This window comes from Neolamprologus multifasciatus, chromosome 14 (assembly GCF_963576455.1).
Source record: "Neolamprologus multifasciatus chromosome 14, fNeoMul1.2, whole genome shotgun sequence".
Classification (NCBI taxonomy): Eukaryota; Metazoa; Chordata; class Actinopteri; order Cichliformes; family Cichlidae; genus Neolamprologus; species Neolamprologus multifasciatus.
Genome location: NC_140452.1, coordinates 7,539,453 through 7,559,292, shown reverse-complemented (window position 1 = coordinate 7,559,292; position 19,840 = coordinate 7,539,453). Strand labels below are relative to the sequence as shown.

General features: G+C 39.7%; 2 protein-coding genes across 2 annotated transcripts; both read right to left on the bottom strand.

Moving 5' to 3' along the window:
* Window positions 1–179: 179 nt before the first annotated feature.
* Window positions 180–1,903, bottom strand: LOC146503450 (extracellular calcium-sensing receptor-like). Its single transcript, XM_085131202.1, has 3 exons — window positions 1,772–1,903; window positions 1,566–1,689; window positions 180–1,471 (listed from the first exon to the last, which is right to left on the bottom strand). Exons 1-3 carry the CDS (start codon window positions 1,901–1,903, stop codon window positions 561–563), a joined length of 1,167 nt encoding a protein of 388 aa, XP_084987328.1. The 3' UTR covers window positions 180–560.
* A 10,787-nt stretch (window positions 1,904–12,690) lies between these two features.
* On the bottom strand, window positions 12,691–13,631 carry LOC146503449 (vomeronasal type-2 receptor 26-like; the record flags this gene model as incomplete). Its single annotated transcript, XM_085131122.1, has 1 exon — window positions 12,691–13,631. A coding segment is annotated over one exon (912 nt), but the record flags the coding sequence as incomplete, so codon positions are not given.
* Between the last annotated feature and the right edge of the window lie 6,209 nt (window positions 13,632–19,840).

Below are 19,840 nucleotides of genomic sequence, written 5' to 3'. Positions count from 1 at the left end.
GCATTAACTTTTCTGCTACATACGGAAAAATATTATGATTCGGTCCCACGGGACATTATTGCTTTTTTGGTGTTGAGTTCTGGTCTCATCAGGATTATGCAACATTTGGGTCCAAAAAGTGTGATTAAGAGCCTGTTTTAAGCATTATTTATTTTTGTTTATGGATTTTTTTTTTTTTTACAAATTTATATTTTATCTGTGAATGTGGTTTGACAATGTGGTTGTTCCTGATCAGTTTGTTTAGTATCATTTTGACATATGTTTTCATTATCTTTGAATGAACATTGTGCTTTTTTCCAACAAATATCCCAAGTAGAAAGCAAGACTGAAAAAAAGAGAGAGAAAAGGCTGCCACAATTTATCTAAATGCCTAATGCTGAATGTCCATTGTTTCAATTACATTGATAAAAAATTCAAATATTATTGCAAACACCCACCGCCCAAAGAAAAAAGAGAAAACATGTTTCTACTGCACCCTATTCAACCTATCCCAACTACTGGAGTCTCTCTCCTTTCTAATTTACTTTAAAGCTGCTTTTCTAGTCTATGTGGAAAAATAATTAAGATTCACTGCCACGACCCATTATAGCCTTTTTTGTGTTCAATTCGGGTCTCATTATTATTATGTAACATTTGGATCCAAACAATGTGATCAACAGTCCAAAACTTGAGGCCAGGATAGCAAATACCTCCACTGCATCTGCATAATTTCCTGGTGAGCTGATATAAACGGGAACAAAGGCCACCCACACAGCACAGAAGATCAGCATGCTGAATGTGATGAGCTTTGCCTCATTAAAACTATCAGGGAGATTCCTTGCCAGGAATGCAATTAGGAAACTGAGGAAAGCTAGAACGCCAATATAACCCAATAACACTGCAAAACCAACAGTTGACCCAAATGCACACTCATAAACAATCTTATCATTGTGGTATTGGGTGTTTTTATGTGGAGTTGGAGAGGAAGAAACAAGCCAGGTAGTGCAGATGGCTGCCTGAATAGATGTAAGAACTAGAACTGTTCCTCTCTGCTGCGTAACACCAAACCACTTCAGACTGGCTCCCCCTCCTGGCTTGGAGGCTTTGAACACAGCCAGAACAACCATGGTTTTTACCAGGATGCATGAGACACACAGCACAAAGCTGATCCCAAATGCTGCATGTCTGAGTTGGCATGTCCACAGCCTGGGTCGTCCAATGAACAGTAGTGAACACAGGAAACACAATTTGAGTGACAGCAAAAGCTGGAAACTAAGTTCTGAATTGCTGGCACGTATTATAGGTGTTCTGCAATGGTAGAAAAAGATCCCTAGAACAACAGCACAAATGAGTGTGCCCAGCAGTGAGGTTGCTGCCAAACAAATACCCAGAGGCTCATGGTAGGAGAGGAACTCTGTCTTCTTTGGAACACAGTGGTCACGCTGGGGGTTTGACCAAAAATCCTCTGGACAACTGGTGCACTCAAATGAGTCTTAAAAAGAAGAAGATGGTGAAATGCATATTATAGAAGAAAAAAAAGGAGAAAGAGAAAATTAAGTATGGCATGTTGAAAGATAAACACCTACTGCTTTTATTGGTAATTTTTCCCTCAGAACAAGGGATGCAGTCAAAACAGCATTTGGGCTCCCCCTTCCTTCTCACCATGTGGGTACCAGGAGAACAGCTCTCACTGCATACTGATCGAGGTGGCTATTGGACAAAGTTAAACATTACTTGCCAAAATTACATATGCTATACATGTGACAATGTAAAAGTCTACGAAACGTATAACCTTTTTCGAATCAAAGTTCCAGAAGATTTTGCCTTCATCAAGTATGAGTTCTTCACCATTGAAAACAGACTCCTTAACCTCACCCACATTCTGAACTTCAGTGCTTCCATCAGGGAGCCACAACCAGTTCATCACATCGTAAATTGGTACCACATCACCATTCTCATCAAATGACACTTGATCACCAAATGGTGTGGTAAAGTTCACCCTTTCCAAGTAATAAACAAGCTGTTAAAAAAATAAAATAAACTTTTGGACTCATTATATTCAAATATAGAAATCAAGATATTTCACTAATAACCTGTATGTATGTATATATAATAAACAAGCTGTTAAAAAAGGGATTCATCAGAAATTAATTATTTTTCACATTGAAATAGTGGCATACTATTCTGAGGTCAAACAAAATATTATGCCTATTTTATTTAAATATAGAAATTCCTTAAATGAACAAGTTATATCACAAAAGGTCAATGATCTCTCCGATCTAAATATACAAAGCACTACACTATCAGGAGTACAGAAAGTCCTTTTAGCTCCTTCCAGCTGTTTAACCAGTAAAACATATGGCATTTTGTTTAATCCCACAGGATGAATGTCACCCTGAAAATAATTACAAGCAAACAATTTGTTTAGTTAGGTGGACTGTAAACTGATATCACACCTGCCATGGCTCCAGTGACTGCAAAGCACCACAGCTGTTCCCACTGAAAGGCCCTCTTCCTGGCTTGCACCGTAGCATGTCATCAAGGGAATACGCAAGGGCATAAACAGCTTTGTACACGTTATACTCAGGCCGCAGGTTGGTAATGTCCAAGAACTCATTTTCCACATTTTGCAGATTTTCCTGTCCAGTGCATAATGCACGTCCACTTTCCAGCCAGCCTGGTGGAGCTGGTGCAAATCTGCACTGAAATGTGAATTCCCAAAACTGATTCACCTGAAATATTTAGATTTTATAAATATAAATTATGATAATATAATATCTTATATAATATCTAGATATAATATCTAGTTCTTGCACATACCATACTAAATGTAAAAACCTCACCATGCTATTTCCATAGCTATTGTTGTAATGTAGAGTGGGACTTATTTTTAACAGGAATTCCCTGAGCCCTGGTATTTCCCCATGACGAATGGCAATACCCAGTGTACCACCCAGGTATGGCATGAGATGAGGTGTTTGGAGCACAGCAGCTGCTGTCCAGGCCTCACTGGCCATCCACTGTAGGCCTGTTACATTTTGCCTCACTACCTGTGCATTGTAATATACCAAATATTGAAACTAGCAAATACTTTAGGGACATTATCATGCCATTGAATTGCTGCTCTAGCAAAATAATTCCACATGATTAAATTTCTTTACTCATTCACACAAACATACAAAATGTTTTACACACTATAGTTATTCAAATCTTTATAATTATTAATAATAAAATTGTTGTAAAGCCAGACCTCATCCATAAGGTTTAGTATGTGACTCTCATATGCAAAGACAATGACAACTCGAGCTGTGGATTTTTTCATGACATTCACAATCCTCCCGACTTCATCTGTGTTTTTGTCCCGAGGCAAAACCTCAAAGTACGCCAGGCAACCTTCACCAGACCGAGTGAGCTCAGATTGTAAGGATCTTGCTGCATTATGTCCATAATCATCATCACTGATGAGCAAACCTGCCCAAGTCCAGCCAAAATGTTTTAGAATTTGAATCATAGCACGTACCTATGTGAATACAGATTAGAACAGAGGTGCATAGGCTAGAAAAATCTTTCATTAGAGTTACTTTTCATCAGCTTTACAGCACATCATTATGTATTCTGTTGGAAAACAGGTATTCATCAGGTATATCCTTAAAAATACTTTATTTTTTATTGCTTTAATTTTGGTAATGTTTACCTGGAAAGCATCACTTGGTATTGTCCTAAAGAAGGATGGATACTTTTGACGATCACTCAGACAGGAACATGTGGCAAAATAACTCACCTGTGAAAAATGCAAGCTTTATATTGTATTAAATATACAGTTAATTCAACCAACAATAATATGGTATGGTTAAACTGAGAACTTACCATAGGTACTCTGTACAAACCTAAGACGCTGGAGATAGCAATAGAACGTGTAGAGGAAGAATCACCCACAATCCCTAGGACTAGAGGATTTCCAGCACATGCATCATCCAATATAATTTGTTCCTCTTGACCATTGACTAATGACAATGCTCCTCGGAATCCAATTCCAAGTTCAGCACAGTTGTCATAAAGACTGTATCCTAAAGTCATAGTAGGTAAAAGTTCAGAGTTTCTGTTGATTTCATCAATAGCAAAAGCCATGATTTGTGCCAGCCTAAATCCTTGTACATAGAATCTAAAAAAAGAAAAAGTTAATTATTGTAAAATAAAAACAAGATACTTGGAAAACCGAGTGCAAAATTAATTAACAAAAAATACAGACACTAAATGAAAACAATTAAAAGGACATTTTAATGAAAAAATAACAGCAGACGGTCAAGAAACTTGCATGATGATATTAATACTTTAGTTATAAAATACAATGGAACTCATTTCCCACAATTTTTTCTTTTCTTCATTCCCCCCCTTCCCAGCCATACTTACCCATGACATGTAGGCTGTTGTGGTTCTGAGATAAAAGACAGGTCAGGAAAACTTTTAAAAAAATGGACTGGAAACAGTCCACCCAGAATTACATCTCCAGTCTTGTGCACCCCATTTAGATGAAATTCTCCTTGTAACTGACAAGAGCAGGGAAATACAGAAGATAATAAAGCATAAGAAAAGTAGAAATATAGTAAAATGAGCAAGAGCAAATTGGTTTGAAATAATAACCACATGGCAGCTTTCTGATTTTCTGAGCCTAGTAATCAGGTTTTATTGTTTTGTTATTCCTTTTTATTGGCATACGGTGTTAGATAATCTTGCACACCACCCATCTGGGAAAAAGGGGCAGGGCAGACTTAGAAAACAGTAAAAGTGAATTAGTAGATAACAAGAACTTTGTTTTGTGTGTGTGTTTTGTTAATTTCATTTCTTTTTAACAGATGTAAAAGATTACTGAATATTTTTATGGTTCAACAAATGTATGAAATACACATCAAAAATATGATTCATGTACAGCAAGGTTTATGATGAAAATACCTCGTTAAAATAAAATATTAAGTCAAATCTAGCTGTCTTGGACTATAAAATTTCCATATTGTCAGAATTTTTTCCTTTTTTAATTTGTTCTTGTCACACAAAAGGAACCTATGCACACAGTGTTCCAAGACAAGTACGTGTTTATTGTCAGAGTTTTCCATGATTTCTGCTTGGGCATCTCTCCAGTTGCCTCCACTCTGGCTGTGTCCCAATTCAGGGTCTGCACGCTTGAAGTACGCATTTTAAGTGTGATTACGTCACCGCCACGCGACAACAGCTGTCCCAATTCGAAGTGTACTTCAAATGCATACTCCAAATGCGCCGTCGATTTCCCCAAATATCAAGCGTGGTCCGGTGCACGCTTCGTGGTCCCATATATCCCACAATTCATAGCGCGGCAGTGGGTGTGGATAATTTTGCCACAAAATACGGCAGAAGGGAGCGGCCGAAGAGTGAACTGTCAAAACTAAGTACTGAATATGACGTCACTTAATTATGTGCGAATGTTTAATAACGAAGAACATTAAAACATTGCCAACATGTGGCCAACAGCAAAGTTATGTGACATTAGTGATGTTTGTGCTTTCAGCGTTAATATATATATATATATGTCATAATAATCTGACAATACTATAATATTGGCCATATTATAATTACATTACCACAGTGAGAGGACTTTAGTCTCATGAACAACATCAGCTAATTGTTATTTACTAACTAATCTTGAAATGACTGTTCAGTACAGAAATGAAGCCCAGAAATCATGTTTTACAGTCCTGTGGTCTCAGCCTCAGATACTCAACTAATCAAAGTGAATGCATGACAAAAATGAATGACCAACAAAACATTTTTCTCCTTCATTTATGTCACACAATGCTGTATGAGACTTTTCTCGCGGTTAGTATGATGGTTGCTAGGCAACCTGAACAGCGCGACGAAGGCTAGACCGTCCCATATCACAAGCCTATCACTTCCGCACTTCTCGTACTTATAGTACGCACCGTACGTAGTACACATAGTGCGCGTACTTCAAGCATCCAGACCCTGAATTGGGGCACAGCCTCTGGCTCAGCCCAGCACAGCTCTCTCATCAGGTGCTGGCATCCTACTCAAATAGGGGAGGCATGATTAGATGATGGTTATCAACTGTGTAGGTTAGCCTTCCTGCCACCAAAGCCTGATTCCACTGCTCCACCCCTCCCCTGCAAAACCCCAGTCAAGGCCGAAGCCAGAACGTGGAGTGGATCCAACTTAAACTAGCATGTCCAGGGTCATGGGCCATGGGTGGCGAAGCTCGACGAAGGGAACAGTGGTGCAAGAGTTGGTGGGCATTGTTTTGCAGGTGTAGTCAAACAGGAGGAGGGGAAGAGGAGGCCCAGGTGAGTCCAGAAAAATAGTGATCCGAGGTTCCGAGGCAGGGAGGCAGGGAGACAGGCAAGCCATACTGAGAGGACTGGCCCTGGGACTGAGCTCCTCTCTTTGTAACTGGGTCCTGGACTTCCTGACAGACCGCAGTCTGTGAGGATCCACAATGTCTCCTCACCTTCCAGAGTCCTCAGCACTAGCTCCCCACAGGGTTGTGTGCTAAAGCCCCTCCTGTTCACACTGCTTACATATGACTGCTCACCAAACCATCCAGGCTATCATATTGTAAAGTTTGTGGACGACACAGCTGTGGTTGGTTGCATCACAAACAATGATGAGACCGGCGAAAGGAAGGAGGTGGAACACTTGGAGGACTGGTGCAGGCAAAGCAATCTCTGCTTAAATGAGAAGAAGACGAAGGAGATGATTGTGGACTTCAGGAGGGGAAGACACACACACACACCCCTGCACGTTAGAGGATCTGCAGTCGAAGTAGTACCCAGCTACAAGTACCTGGGTACGTACCTGGATAGCAGGAATGGAGAGCTCAGTCCTCATCTCCTTTTACAGATGTGCGGTGGAGAATGTTCTGTGCTCTGGCATCAACATGTGGCACGGAAAATGCACTGTGGCAGAGGGGAAAGCTCTACAGAGGGTGTTGAAGGCTGCACAGAGAGTTGTCGGAGGCAGCCGCCCAACCGTCACAGACATATAAACCTCCAGATGCAGGAAGAGGGCCACCTGTATCATGAAGGACCCCACTCACCCAGCACACACACTCTTTGTCCCGCTCCCCTCAGGCAGGAGGCTGAGGAGCATTAAATGCAAAACCACCAGACTGAGAAACAGCTTCATTCCAGAAGCTGAGACTTCTCAGTGCATAATGGACAAGAACTGTTATTGTAGCACCTTAACCACTACTTGACACTTATTGACACTGTAACTTTATCAATGCATGTCATCATGCCCTTTGCTGCTAAAGTATTTATTTACACATATATTTATACCCACACTCTATACCCATGCTCCATACTGGTACTCAGGTTGTGGCACTCTTGTCAGGGTTCTGGGTCGGAGCGAACCAGTATCCCTGGGCAGTCATGGACCGGTTATATTATATGTATTTTTGGTGTTTTGCTGCCCTCTCTTCTCCGTCCTTGTAGATATGAATGTGTGTGTATGAGTGCAGGTGTATCTGAACCCTTGTTTACAGGCGCCTTCAGGCCTGGTGGGTGTGGCCCCGCTAGGGGACTGGCCACACCCGAAGCCACGCACCTGCTGCTGATGAGGCCTCGTCGGGGGAGCTACTTAAGAGAGTCTTGGAGCTCCCGCTGACGCGGGATCATTGCGTGAGACTCCACGTCAGTCATCCAGTTCAGCCTAGTTAGTGTATGTGTATGCCTGCGGTTGTATGTGTCCTGACGGCTGCTGCTATTGTGTCCCCAGGAGAAGTGTGGAGCGCCAGATCGCAGCCAGCACGAGGAGTGCTGAGACACGGGAGCGGAGAGCACAAACACTGGGAGAAGACACGACACGGGAGTCTGGGGAAAGCACGGGAATTTATTGTTGTTATTTCCACACACTGTAAATAAACGCACTGTTTATACACAGAGCACCGCGCCTGGGACCTCCTTCCCCACATCCCCCACGGTTTGCCATGCCATACCGTGACAACTCTACTTATAGTATTATTTATTGTATCGTCTTATTACTTGTCATTTCTGTTTGTTTAAAAAAAACAAATAACAAAACAACCCCCCCCCCCAACTATTTATTTATTACTTAAAAAAGATTATGTTTCTTCATTATTTTTGTTTCCTTTCACTCCAGGACCATGTATACATAATTCCATTCCACCTCATGTTAACATGTGATGCGAATGACAAATAAAGCTCCTTGAATCCTTGAATGGCTACCAGCTGGTGGAGAGCAAGGGAGATCAGTGTCCAGGTGAGTGTGGCTGTTGCAAGGTTGAATGATTGTCCAGGAAGCTAATGGGTAAGCAGATGTTTTGGAAAAGGCTGATTGCTGGTCTTAAAAACTGCTGGCTCAATCAGTCTCAAAATGGGAGTAAACATGATAGACTTACACTGGTTCTAAATGAGAAAACTCTTTAACAGTTGAATTCACTGAGGTTCATTTATCACAGCACAAAATATATCAAATGAGGCAGCAGAGAAAGTTACAAATCTGTTACAAATCTGACTTACAACACAACAACAGCTGTGGAAACAACATGGTACTACTACTACTATAGTAGTTGCAAGAATTTCTTAATATTATTGTTTTTAATTTAATTGTTTGTAACGTTTTCAATAAATTTCAGGTGAATCAGTTTTGGGAATTCACATTTCAGTACAGATTTGCACCAGCTACATAAGGCTGTGTGGAAGGTGGAGGAGCACTATGCACTGGAAAGGGGGATCAAGAAAATAGGAACACTGAGTTCTTGGACATTTCCAACCTCAGATCTGAGTACAATGTGTTTAACGCTGTGTATGTGCTGGCATATTCCCTTGATGACATGCTGAGGTACAAGACAGGAAGAGGGCCGTTCAGTCAACACAGCTGTGCCACATTGCAAACACTGGAGCCACGGGAGGTGTGATATCAGATTACACTCCATCTGTCATGGTCTAGCAGTCCTCACCGGCCGACCTGCCCGTTTTGGTGTTTATGTTTCTACTCCCCTCCCATCTCTGTCTCCCTGTTATGTGTGTTTTGTGTGGGACTTACATGTCCCTGGAAGTTTGGGTTCCGAGCGCCATCTGACCCGGAAGTGTTTCCGCGCTGGAGTCAGCCACACCTGCCACTTGTAAGTTGCTGCCAGCTGCACCGTCATCAGCGGTGTCCCTACATATTTTTTTGTTTTCCTACTTAACCGTGTGACTGAGCTTCAGTTAACTCACCTGTACAGCCATGGATTGCTTTGAGAAAGCAATCTTTTTGGCTAGTTAAAATATCTTAATAGATTAAAGATTATACCTTTTTGATAGGAATTAAAAATGATGTGATATCATTCAGGACAGATATGTTTGAGGAGGAATGTCCTTCTGGGATGCAACAGGAGGTAGAGTCTACAGCCCAATCTGGCGTGGAGGTGTGGACAGCCAGATCTGGCGCCCCTCTTCCCGCTCTCCTATCTATCTTGTCTCTTTTCTGTCTTACTTATCACTATCACCTTTTCTATCCCTGTAAAGCAGTGTTGCCAACTCCTCAATAAGGAAAATCATTGTCCTAAAAGTCGCTAAATGACGTTATTGCATAATTTGCATAATTGATTATGCTTATGTAATTGTAACAAGAGAGAAATAATATTGTAGAAGAGACATTAAGTGAGCAAAAAACACCTTAAATGCATTTAGAATATATTTAGAACTACAAATTAAATTTCTTTTAGCAATTATTGTTTTTTAATGTCACAATTCCAACACTCCTCCTTTATCCAGGCTTGGGACCGGCAAAAGTGACCTGAAGTAGGAACTCTGGCCTGAGTTACTTTTTGTCTGTGTGTGTCTTTTTAAGTAGCTTTAAACCTATGATCCACCAAAAGTAACAGTAAAAGAAGAACATTTTTAACCATAACATTGTTAACAAACTACATTAAGGTTTTTTCAGACAACCCACCACAAACAAAGGCTGTGCTGGCTTACAGAAAGAGTGGGCCATCCTCATTTTGGTGAAGATTCTCTATGGTAGGTTCAGCAACTGTAGTACTTGACTATAATGATCAAGCAGTTGATGTGCCAAAAAGCTGCAAAACATTATCAGCCAGCTGGTGTTCATAGCAAGCCTCAACAGACAGCTTCAGTCCATATCAGATGTACAAATGGAATTAAGGTTCTGCAAGGTAATCCAATTTCTAAGTTTGCAGTGATTGTAATGATGGATTTTAGTGCATTGATTTATTTTAGACAAAGAAAAATATACGAAAAAGAAAAATGCTCTTTGCTCATGCGCAATTCACTTGCAGTTTCGACACGTAGGGATGAACATCTCCTGCTCTGACAGCTGATTGCTGGTCTTAAAAACTGCTGGCTCAATCAGTCTCAAAATGGGAGTAAACATGATAGACTTACACTGGTTCTAAATGAGAAAACTCTTTAACAGTTGAATTCACTGAGGTTCATTTATCACAGCACAAAATATATCAAATGAGGCAGCAGAGAAAGTTACAAATCTGTTACAAATCTGACTTACAACACAACAACAGCTGTGGAAACAACATGGTACTACTACTACTATAGTAGTTGCAAGAATTTCTTAATATTATTGTTTTTAATTTAATTGTTTGTAACGTTTTCAATAAATTTCAGGTGAATCAGTTTTGGGAATTCACATTTCAGTACAGATTTGCACCAGCTACATAAGGCTGTGTGGAAGGTGGAGGAGCACTATGCACTGGAAAGGGGGATCAAGAAAATAGGAACACTGAGTTCTTGGACATTTCCAACCTCAGATCTGAGTACAATGTGTTTAACGCTGTGTATGTGCTGGCATATTCCCTTGATGACATGCTGAGGTACAAGACAGGAAGAGGGCCGTTCAGTCAACACAGCTGTGCCACATTGCAAACACTGGAGCCACGGGAGGTGTGATATCAGATTACACTCCATCTGTCATGGTCTAGCAGTCCTCACCGGCCGACCTGCCCGTTTTGGTGTTTATGTTTCTACTCCCCTCCCATCTCTGTCTCCCTGTTATGTGTGTTTTGTGTGGGACTTACATGTCCCTGGAAGTTTGGGTTCCGAGCGCCATCTGACCCGGAAGTGTTTCCGCGCTGGAGTCAGCCACACCTGCCACTTGTAAGTTGCTGCCAGCTGCACCGTCATCAGCGGTGTCCCTACATATTTTTTTGTTTTCCTACTTAACCGTGTGACTGAGCTTCAGTTAACTCACCTGTACAGCCATGGATTGCTTTGAGAAAGCAATCTTTTTGGCTAGTTAAAATATCTTAATAGATTAAAGATTATACCTTTTTGATAGGAATTAAAAATGATGTGATATCATTCAGGACAGATATGTTTGAGGAGGAATGTCCTTCTGGGATGCAACAGGAGGTAGAGTCTACAGCCCAATCTGGCGTGGAGGTGTGGACAGCCAGATCTGGCGCCCCTCTTCCCGCTCTCCTATCTATCTTGTCTCTTTTCTGTCTTACTTATCACTATCACCTTTTCTATCCCTGTAAAGCAGTGTTGCCAACTCCTCAATAAGGAAAATCATTGTCCTAAAAGTCGCTAAATGACGTTATTGCATAATTTGCATAATTGATTATGCTTATGTAATTGTAACAAGAGAGAAATAATATTGTAGAAGAGACATTAAGTGAGCAAAAAACACCTTAAATGCATTTAGAATATATTTAGAACTACAAATTAAATTTCTTTTAGCAATTATTGTTTTTTAATGTCACAATTCCAACACTCCTCCTTTATCCAGGCTTGGGACCGGCAAAAGTGACCTGAAGTAGGAACTCTGGCCTGAGTTACTTTTTGTCTGTGTGTGTCTTTTTAAGTAGCTTTAAACCTATGATCCACCAAAAGTAACAGTAAAAGAAGAACATTTTTAACCATAACATTGTTAACAAACTACATTAAGGTTTTTTCAGACAACCCACCACAAACAAAGGCTGTGCTGGCTTACAGAAAGAGTGGGCCATCCTCATTTTGGTGAAGATTCTCTATGGTAGGTTCAGCAACTGTAGTACTTGACTATAATGATCAAGCAGTTGATGTGCCAAAAAGCTGCAAAACATTATCAGCCAGCTGGTGTTCATAGCAAGCCTCAACAGACAGCTTCAGTCCATATCAGATGTACAAATGGAATTAAGGTTCTGCAAGGTAATCCAATTTCTAAGTTTGCAGTGATTGTAATGATGGATTTTAGTGCATTGATTTATTTTAGACAAAGAAAAATATACGAAAAAGAAAAATGCTCTTTGCTCATGCGCAATTCACTTGCAGTTTCGACACGTAGGGATGAACATCTCCTGCTCTGACAGCAGCTGGTGGCAACTGCTACGTGAGGACTACCCTGTGAGTGCTTTGGCACGGGTGTGGTGCCTACGGCAGCACCCGCTGCTTGTTGAGAGTAAGAGCAATATGTGCTTTCACGTCAAAACGTTTTGACACTTTGAATCTCATGAGCTGAGTTATGTAATGTGGAACCATTGTAAAAAAAACTGGCTGACGTGTTTCTTAGTACACATCAGTTCCTGATATACAATAATTCCATAATTACAGATATGCAAATTAAACACAGGTATACTATGAATTCTGGGTGGATCCATATTGAAATGTTTTATTGAGAGAAAGTAATTTATAGTTTAATGATGTATAAGGTTAAATTTAACTGTTTGGTTATATGTATTATTTATATCTATTTATCTTTCTGCATGGAATTTTCTGTTATGTATGGAAAAAATATTATGATTCAGTCCCACGACACATTATTGCTCTTTTAGTGTTTAGTTCTGGTCTCATTATTATTATGTAACATTTGGGTCCAAACAGTGTGATTAAGAGTCCAAAACTTGAGGCCAGGATGGCAAATACCTCCACTGCATCTGCACGATTTCCAGGTGAACTGATATAAACAGGAACAAAGGCCACCCACACAGCACAGAAGATCAGCATGCTGAATGTGATGAGCTTGGCCTCATTAAAACTATCAGGGAGATTCCTTGCCAGGAATGCAATAAGAAAACTGAGGACAGCCAGAACGCCAATATAGCCCAATAACACTCCAAAACCAACAGTGGACCCAACTGCACACTCATAAACAATCTTATCATCGTGGTATTGGGTGTTTTTATGTGGAGTTGGAGAGGAAGAGACAAGCCAGGCAGTGCAGATGGCTGTCTGAATAGCTGTAAGAAACAGAACTGTTCCTCTCTGCTGCATAGCACCAAACCACTTCAGACTGGCTCCCCCTCCTGGCTTGGAGGCTTTGAACACAGCCAGAACAACCATGGTTTTTACCAGGATGCATGAGACACACAGCACAAAGCTGATCCCAAATGCTGCATGTCTGAGTTGGCATGTCCAAAGCCTGGGTCGTCCAATGAACAGCAGTGAACAAAGGAAACACAACTTGAGTGACAACAATAGCTGGAAACTAAGTTCTGAATTGCTGGCACGTATTATAGGTGTTCTGCAATGGTAGAAAAAGATCCCTAGAACAACAGTACATATGAATGTGCCGAGCAGTGAAGTTGCTGCCAAACAAATACCCAGAGGCTCATGGTAGGAGAGGAACTCTGTCTTCTTAGGAACGCAGTGGTCACGCTGGGGGTTTGACCAAAAATCTTCTGGACAACTGGTGCACTCAAATGAGTCTTAAAAAGAAGAAGATGATGAAATGCATACTTTATTTCACTGAAAGAAAATGAAATATGCCATGTTGAAAGATAAACACCTACTGCTTTTATTAGTGACTTTTCCCTCAGAACAAGGAATGCAGTCAAAACAGCATTTGGGCTCCCACTTCTTTCTCACCATGTGGGTACCAGGAGGGCAGCTCTCACTACATACTGATCGAGGTGGCTATAGAACAAAAATTAAATATTGACTACCAGAATAATATTTACTGTACATGTGATAAAATATAAATGTCTGAAGAAACATATATAACCTTTCTGGATTTAAAGTTCCAGAAGATTTTGACTTCATCAAGTATGAGTTCTTCACCTTTAAAAGCTGAACTCTTAACCTCACCCACATTCTGAACTTCAGTGCTTCCATCAGGGAGCCACAACCAGTTCATCACATCGTAAATTGGCACCACATCACCATTCTCATCAAATGACACTTGATCACCAAATGGTGTGGTAAAGTTCACCCTTTCCAAGTAATAAAGAAGCTGTTAAAAGAAATAAAATAAAGTATTAGACCTATTATAATTAAATATAGAAATTAATTAATCATACAAGGTATTTCACTAATAACCTGTATACATGTATACAGGTCAGTGAACTCTCTGGTAAGTGACCTGGTATACAACATGTTTTACACAGTATAGTAAATCAAATCTTTTTCAGTCTGCTGTGGCCAGTGTCATCCTCTATGCATGCTGGGACAGCAGGTTGAGGGTCGCCGATGCCAACTCAATAAACAAACCAACTCCAGGCCTCAAGGGCCGGTGTCCTGCAGGTTTTAGATGTGTCCTTGTGTGTCCACAGATTATTTAAATGTCTAAATTATCTCCCCCACAGTGGTTCCCAAAGTGGGGGGCGCAGAGCCATTGCAGAGGGGTGCAGAATGAATTAAAAAAAGAATGATTGGACACTGATAGCATAATGGACATGTTTTTTGACTGGTCTCTCACAGAAACGCAAGGCAGAAGATGAAGAATTGCCAAATATGCTTCCAAACCAACTTCCTTCAAAGCCAAAGAAAATTATGATGAAGCATATCTCTCCTTTGGCTTTACCTGTACAACGGTGGTGCCAAGTAAGGGTGGGTTTCAATGATCAATTTTGCAATCAATCTATTAAATCCTGAATGAATTTTTAAATATAAATGTATATTGCCAGAAATGCCAGGATCTCAGGTTAAAGCTCACAAAACTATATCAACAACCACCAAACAGCTAAAACAGCAAATGAGAGCAGGTAAACGGATTCCACAGAAAGATGTAAACATAAAGTGGGGACCCGACGTATCAGAATCTGTGAGATGCCAGCTTTCTCCCCTGACGGCAGGTACACAGACACGCCACTGGTACTGAAAGCCTGTCTCACAGCTTCTTATGCTGCAGGTTTTGTAACTCTCTGACCAAAATTCACTGAACCAGCAGCAAAAAAGATCCAAACTATGCTTCACATTTGATAAACATTGTCATTAATTCCCTCTTACTTTGGCTGTTTTGCTTCTACCACAGTAAAATCCCACTTCCTACACAGCTCTCTCTCTCTCTCAGTGTATTTCAAGGACAGTTTCCCATCTAAAAATCGTGGTTTTTTTGCTTTATTTCCTTGCTTATTACGCAAACGTCTACTGTTGTGTTCACTTCAGCAGCATGTGGTAATGTTCATATGTTGATTCATGGTTTTCTTCAGTTTTTGATCTACTCCAGAATATATTTAAGGGGGTTATCTGCTATATAAAAAGCCAGGCCAGGAAAATCTCCTTCCTCCTTGTTTTTCTGTGTTTTATCCTCAGTTACGTTGACACGAAGGCATCTGGTGTACATCTCTGATGAAGTCTCATAAGTGTCAGTACTGATAAATGATCAAAATTATAATATTTCTGACTGTCTCAGTCAAAATTGAATTGAATCGAATCGGAATGCAATCAATTATAGAAATCAGTGACGATACCCAGCCCTAGTGTGAAGGTAGGTATCCCCGACAGAATTTGTTTCCCCTGCGTCGGGAGCACTCACTGGGCTGTCCAAATCACAGACAAACAGTATTCCACATTCTTGATTTTTAGTTCACAAACACTTATAATGACGAACTACTCCTAACATTTTGGAAATGTTAGCTCTTTATACAGTAAAGTTACAGTGGGATACAAATAATATCAGCCTGATCCTGCTGCAATTTGTTCCCCATGTCCAATTCATGAACAAACAGTATCCCACAGTTGTTTATGTTTTTGAACCCATTTTGCACAGAGAGGCATTTTTTGAAAAATGTATTGATAGCAATGTTAAATGTTATTACACAGTTAAAAAAACAACTACACATACAATAATTACAACATAAGGATGGTTTGTTTTTCTGTTATTTAAAAGAGGTAGTCGTTTATTTATTTAGAGCTATTTCATATACTCTGAACTATTATATAATAGTTATAGTTATTATATACTATAATATATTTATTTAATTTAGTTCAGTCTGCTACTGTCATTATCTTGGAGCAACTGTAACCACATAATTTCTTTAGGGATTAATAGAGTATTCTGATTCTGATCTAAATACATTAAAACTACTTTATATCAGGTGTACAGAAATAGAGGAGCACAGAAAATCCTCTTAGCTTCTTCCAGCTTTTTTACCATTAAACAAATATGGCATTGTATTTAATCCTACATGGTGAATTTTGCTCTGAAAGTAATTACAAGCAAACAATTTATTCATAGATGGAGGGTAATTTGATATCACACCTGCCATGGCTCCAGTGACTGCAACGTGGCACAGTTGTGTCCACTGAAAGGCCCTCCTCCTGGCATGCACCGGAGCATGTCATCAAGTGAATGTGCAAAAGCATACACAGCTTTATACACATTGTACTCAGGCCGCAGGTTAGAAATGTCCAAAAATTCAGTGTCTACTTTTTCTAAATCTTCCTTTCCAGTGCATAATGCACCTCCACCTTCCAGCCAGCCTGGTGGAGCTGGTGCAAATCTGCACTGAAATGTGAATTCCCAGAACTGGTTCACCTGAAATATTTAGATCTTATAAATATAAATTATGATAATATAGGGTTCTTGCACATACCATAGTTAAGTATAAATACTCACCATGCTATTCCCATAGCTATTGTTGTGATGTAGATTGGGACGTGTTTTTAACAGGAATTCCCTGAGCCCTGGTATTTCCCCATGACGAATGGCAATACCCAGTGTACCACCCAGGTATGGCATAAGCTGAGGGGTTTGGAGCACAGCAGCTGCTGTCCAGGCTTCACTGGCCATCCACTGTAGGCCAGTTACATTTTGCCTTACTACCTGTGCATTGTAATATACCAAATGTATAAAGTGATACTGAAATAGGGACATTATCATGCCATTCAAGTAGTTGCTGATCTTGGAATATACCTCCAGGTGACTAGCTTTCTTTACCCATTCACACAAACACACGACATGTTTTACACAATGTAATGAATGAAATCTTAGTAATTAGTAAAAATTAAATTGTTTTAAATCCAAACCTCTTCCATGAGGTTTATCATGCCACTCTCATGTGCAAAAACAATGACAACTCGAGCCGTAGAGGTTTTCATCACATTCACAATCCTCCTCAGTTCATCTGTGTCTTTGTCCCAGGGTAAAACCTCGAAGTAAGCAAGGCAACCTTCACCAGACAGACTGAGCTCAGATTGTAAGGATCTTGCTGCATGAAGTCCATAATCATCATCACTGACGAGCAGACCTGCCCAAGTCCAGCCAAAATGTTTTAGAATGTGAATCATAGCACGCACCTAAGTGAATACAGATTAAAACATTATTGCAAAGAAAAAGAAAATCTTCAAATCTATAACCATTATCTTCACTGAAGCCACACAATAATAAAATAGCGTGTAATAGCACAGTCATGACGCACAATAATGAAAGATTACTGAAAGATTTTCACCTGGAAGACATCACTTGGGATCGTCCTAAAGAAGGATGGATATTTTTGATGGTTACTCAGGCAGGAACACGTGGAAAAGTAACTCACCTGTGAAAATTACAGAGTGTATATTGTAGAAATATGTAAAAACATAATACTGCAATTTTTCAATTTTGTTGTGTAAACTAAGTCGGTTTTGACAAGTGGCTTTAAAATTGAAGTTACATTAAAATGATCCAGCAACACTGTTTCTTGCTAAGCAGATGACTTACCATAGGTACTCTGTACAAACCTAAAATGCTTGAGATAGCAATAGAGTGTGCCGAGGGAGAATCACCAACAATCCCTAAGACTGGAAGATTTCCAGTACATCTATTATCTAATATAATTTTTTCCTCTTGACCACTGGCTAAAGACAATGCTGCACGGAATCCAATTCCAAGGTTGATGCAGTTATCATAAAGAGTGTATCCCAGAGTCACATTAGGTAGCAGATTGGAGTTGCTGTTGATCTCATCAATAGCAAAAGCCATGGTTTGTGCCAGTCTAAATCCTAGTTCATAAAAACTAAAAAAAAGAAAAAAAGAGAGAGATAATTATTGAATAATACAGTAATACAGCAGAATACTTGGAAAACTTATTGCAAAACTAACAAAAAATTACAGAAAATTAATGACAACAATTAAAGATATATTTTAATTTAAAAAAACATCAACAGATGCTTCAGCCAAGAAACATATTTTTTTCACAAATGTATTAATACACAAAGTATACTTTGGTAATAAAATACATATTGACATTGGCACTGATTTTCCCCATTTTCTTCTTTCTTCTTGTTTTTTTCCCACCCTGTCATACTTACCCATGGCATTTAGGCTGTTGGGGTTCTGAGATAAAAGACAGGTCAGGAACACTTGTAAAAAAGTGGACTGGAAACAGTCCACCCAGAATGACATCTCCATTTTTTTTATTCCCATTTAGATTAAATTGTCCCTGTAATTGACAGGAAGGAGAGATGATATCAGAAGATGATACAGCATAAGAAAAAGAGAAATAAAGCAAAATGAGCAAAATGGTTCGTAATAATAACCACATGATAGATTTCTAATTTTCTGAGTCTAGTAATTATTAATTGTCTTGTCACTCCCTTTTGTTGGAAAGTGTTGACTAATCTTGCACACCACCCATCTGGGAAAAAGACGTAGCAGGGGGAGGGTCTAAAATATACTACATTTCCTGTCCAGTGCAAACACTATAAGGGAATTAGATGGATGCCAAGAACTTTGTTTTTTGTGCGTTTAGTTAATTTCATTTTGATTGATTTTTATTTTCAGTTTTAAAAGATTAATGAATATTCTTAATAAGCCCAAAAGGTTTATGGTGAAAAAAAACTTTTTAAAAAATCAATTAGGCCAAATTTAGCTGTCTTTAAGAGTAAATCTTTCATATTATAAGAATTTTTTTAAAAATGTTTTTCTTGTGACAAAAAATGACCAAATTCACAAAGTGTTGCCAGACAAGTAAATGTTTATTGACATAGTTTTTCATGATTTCTGCTTTTGCAGCTCTCCAGTTGCCTCCACTCTAGCTCAGCCCAACACCGCTCTCTCATTGGGCCCCCACACTCTATTCAAATAGGGAGGTATGATTAGATGATGGCAATCAGCTGTGCAGGTCAGTCTCCCCTGCCACCACATCCTGAACCCACTGCTCCACCCCTCCCCTGCACCCAAACACAAACCACACCAAAAAACCAGGCAACATTTACTTATATAGTTTTTTTTTATTCCACAAAAGAGAATCCATATCCACAAATTACTGTTTTAAAATATAGAACTTTACAGCATTAGAAAGGATATTTAGAGCCTGGTATCCATGCTTAGTCATCCAGCTAAAGAAATTCCAGAAATTTGATTCTGTTCAACTGGAGGTAGCATTTTCATTGTGGGAAACATTTACTTGCACTGCCCGCAGGTTGGGGAAACCTGCAGTCAGTGGAGACTGAGGAAGTCACTTAGATGAGTGATGAAACATTTTTCTCATTGAAAACACTACTTCTAGATGAAAAGATAAATTTTCTTTCTTTGGCTAGGACTACATCAAGCTGGTACATGAGGAAACAGCACCTGAGATACAGCCTCAGATGCAGAAAGAGCAACTTCACTTTCAGTTATGGAGACAAAATTGTGGATGTGGAAGCACAGCAGATGGAAATTTCAGCCCATCTCAACAATGCAAAACCCCCAGTGTCTAATATCAGCATTGAGG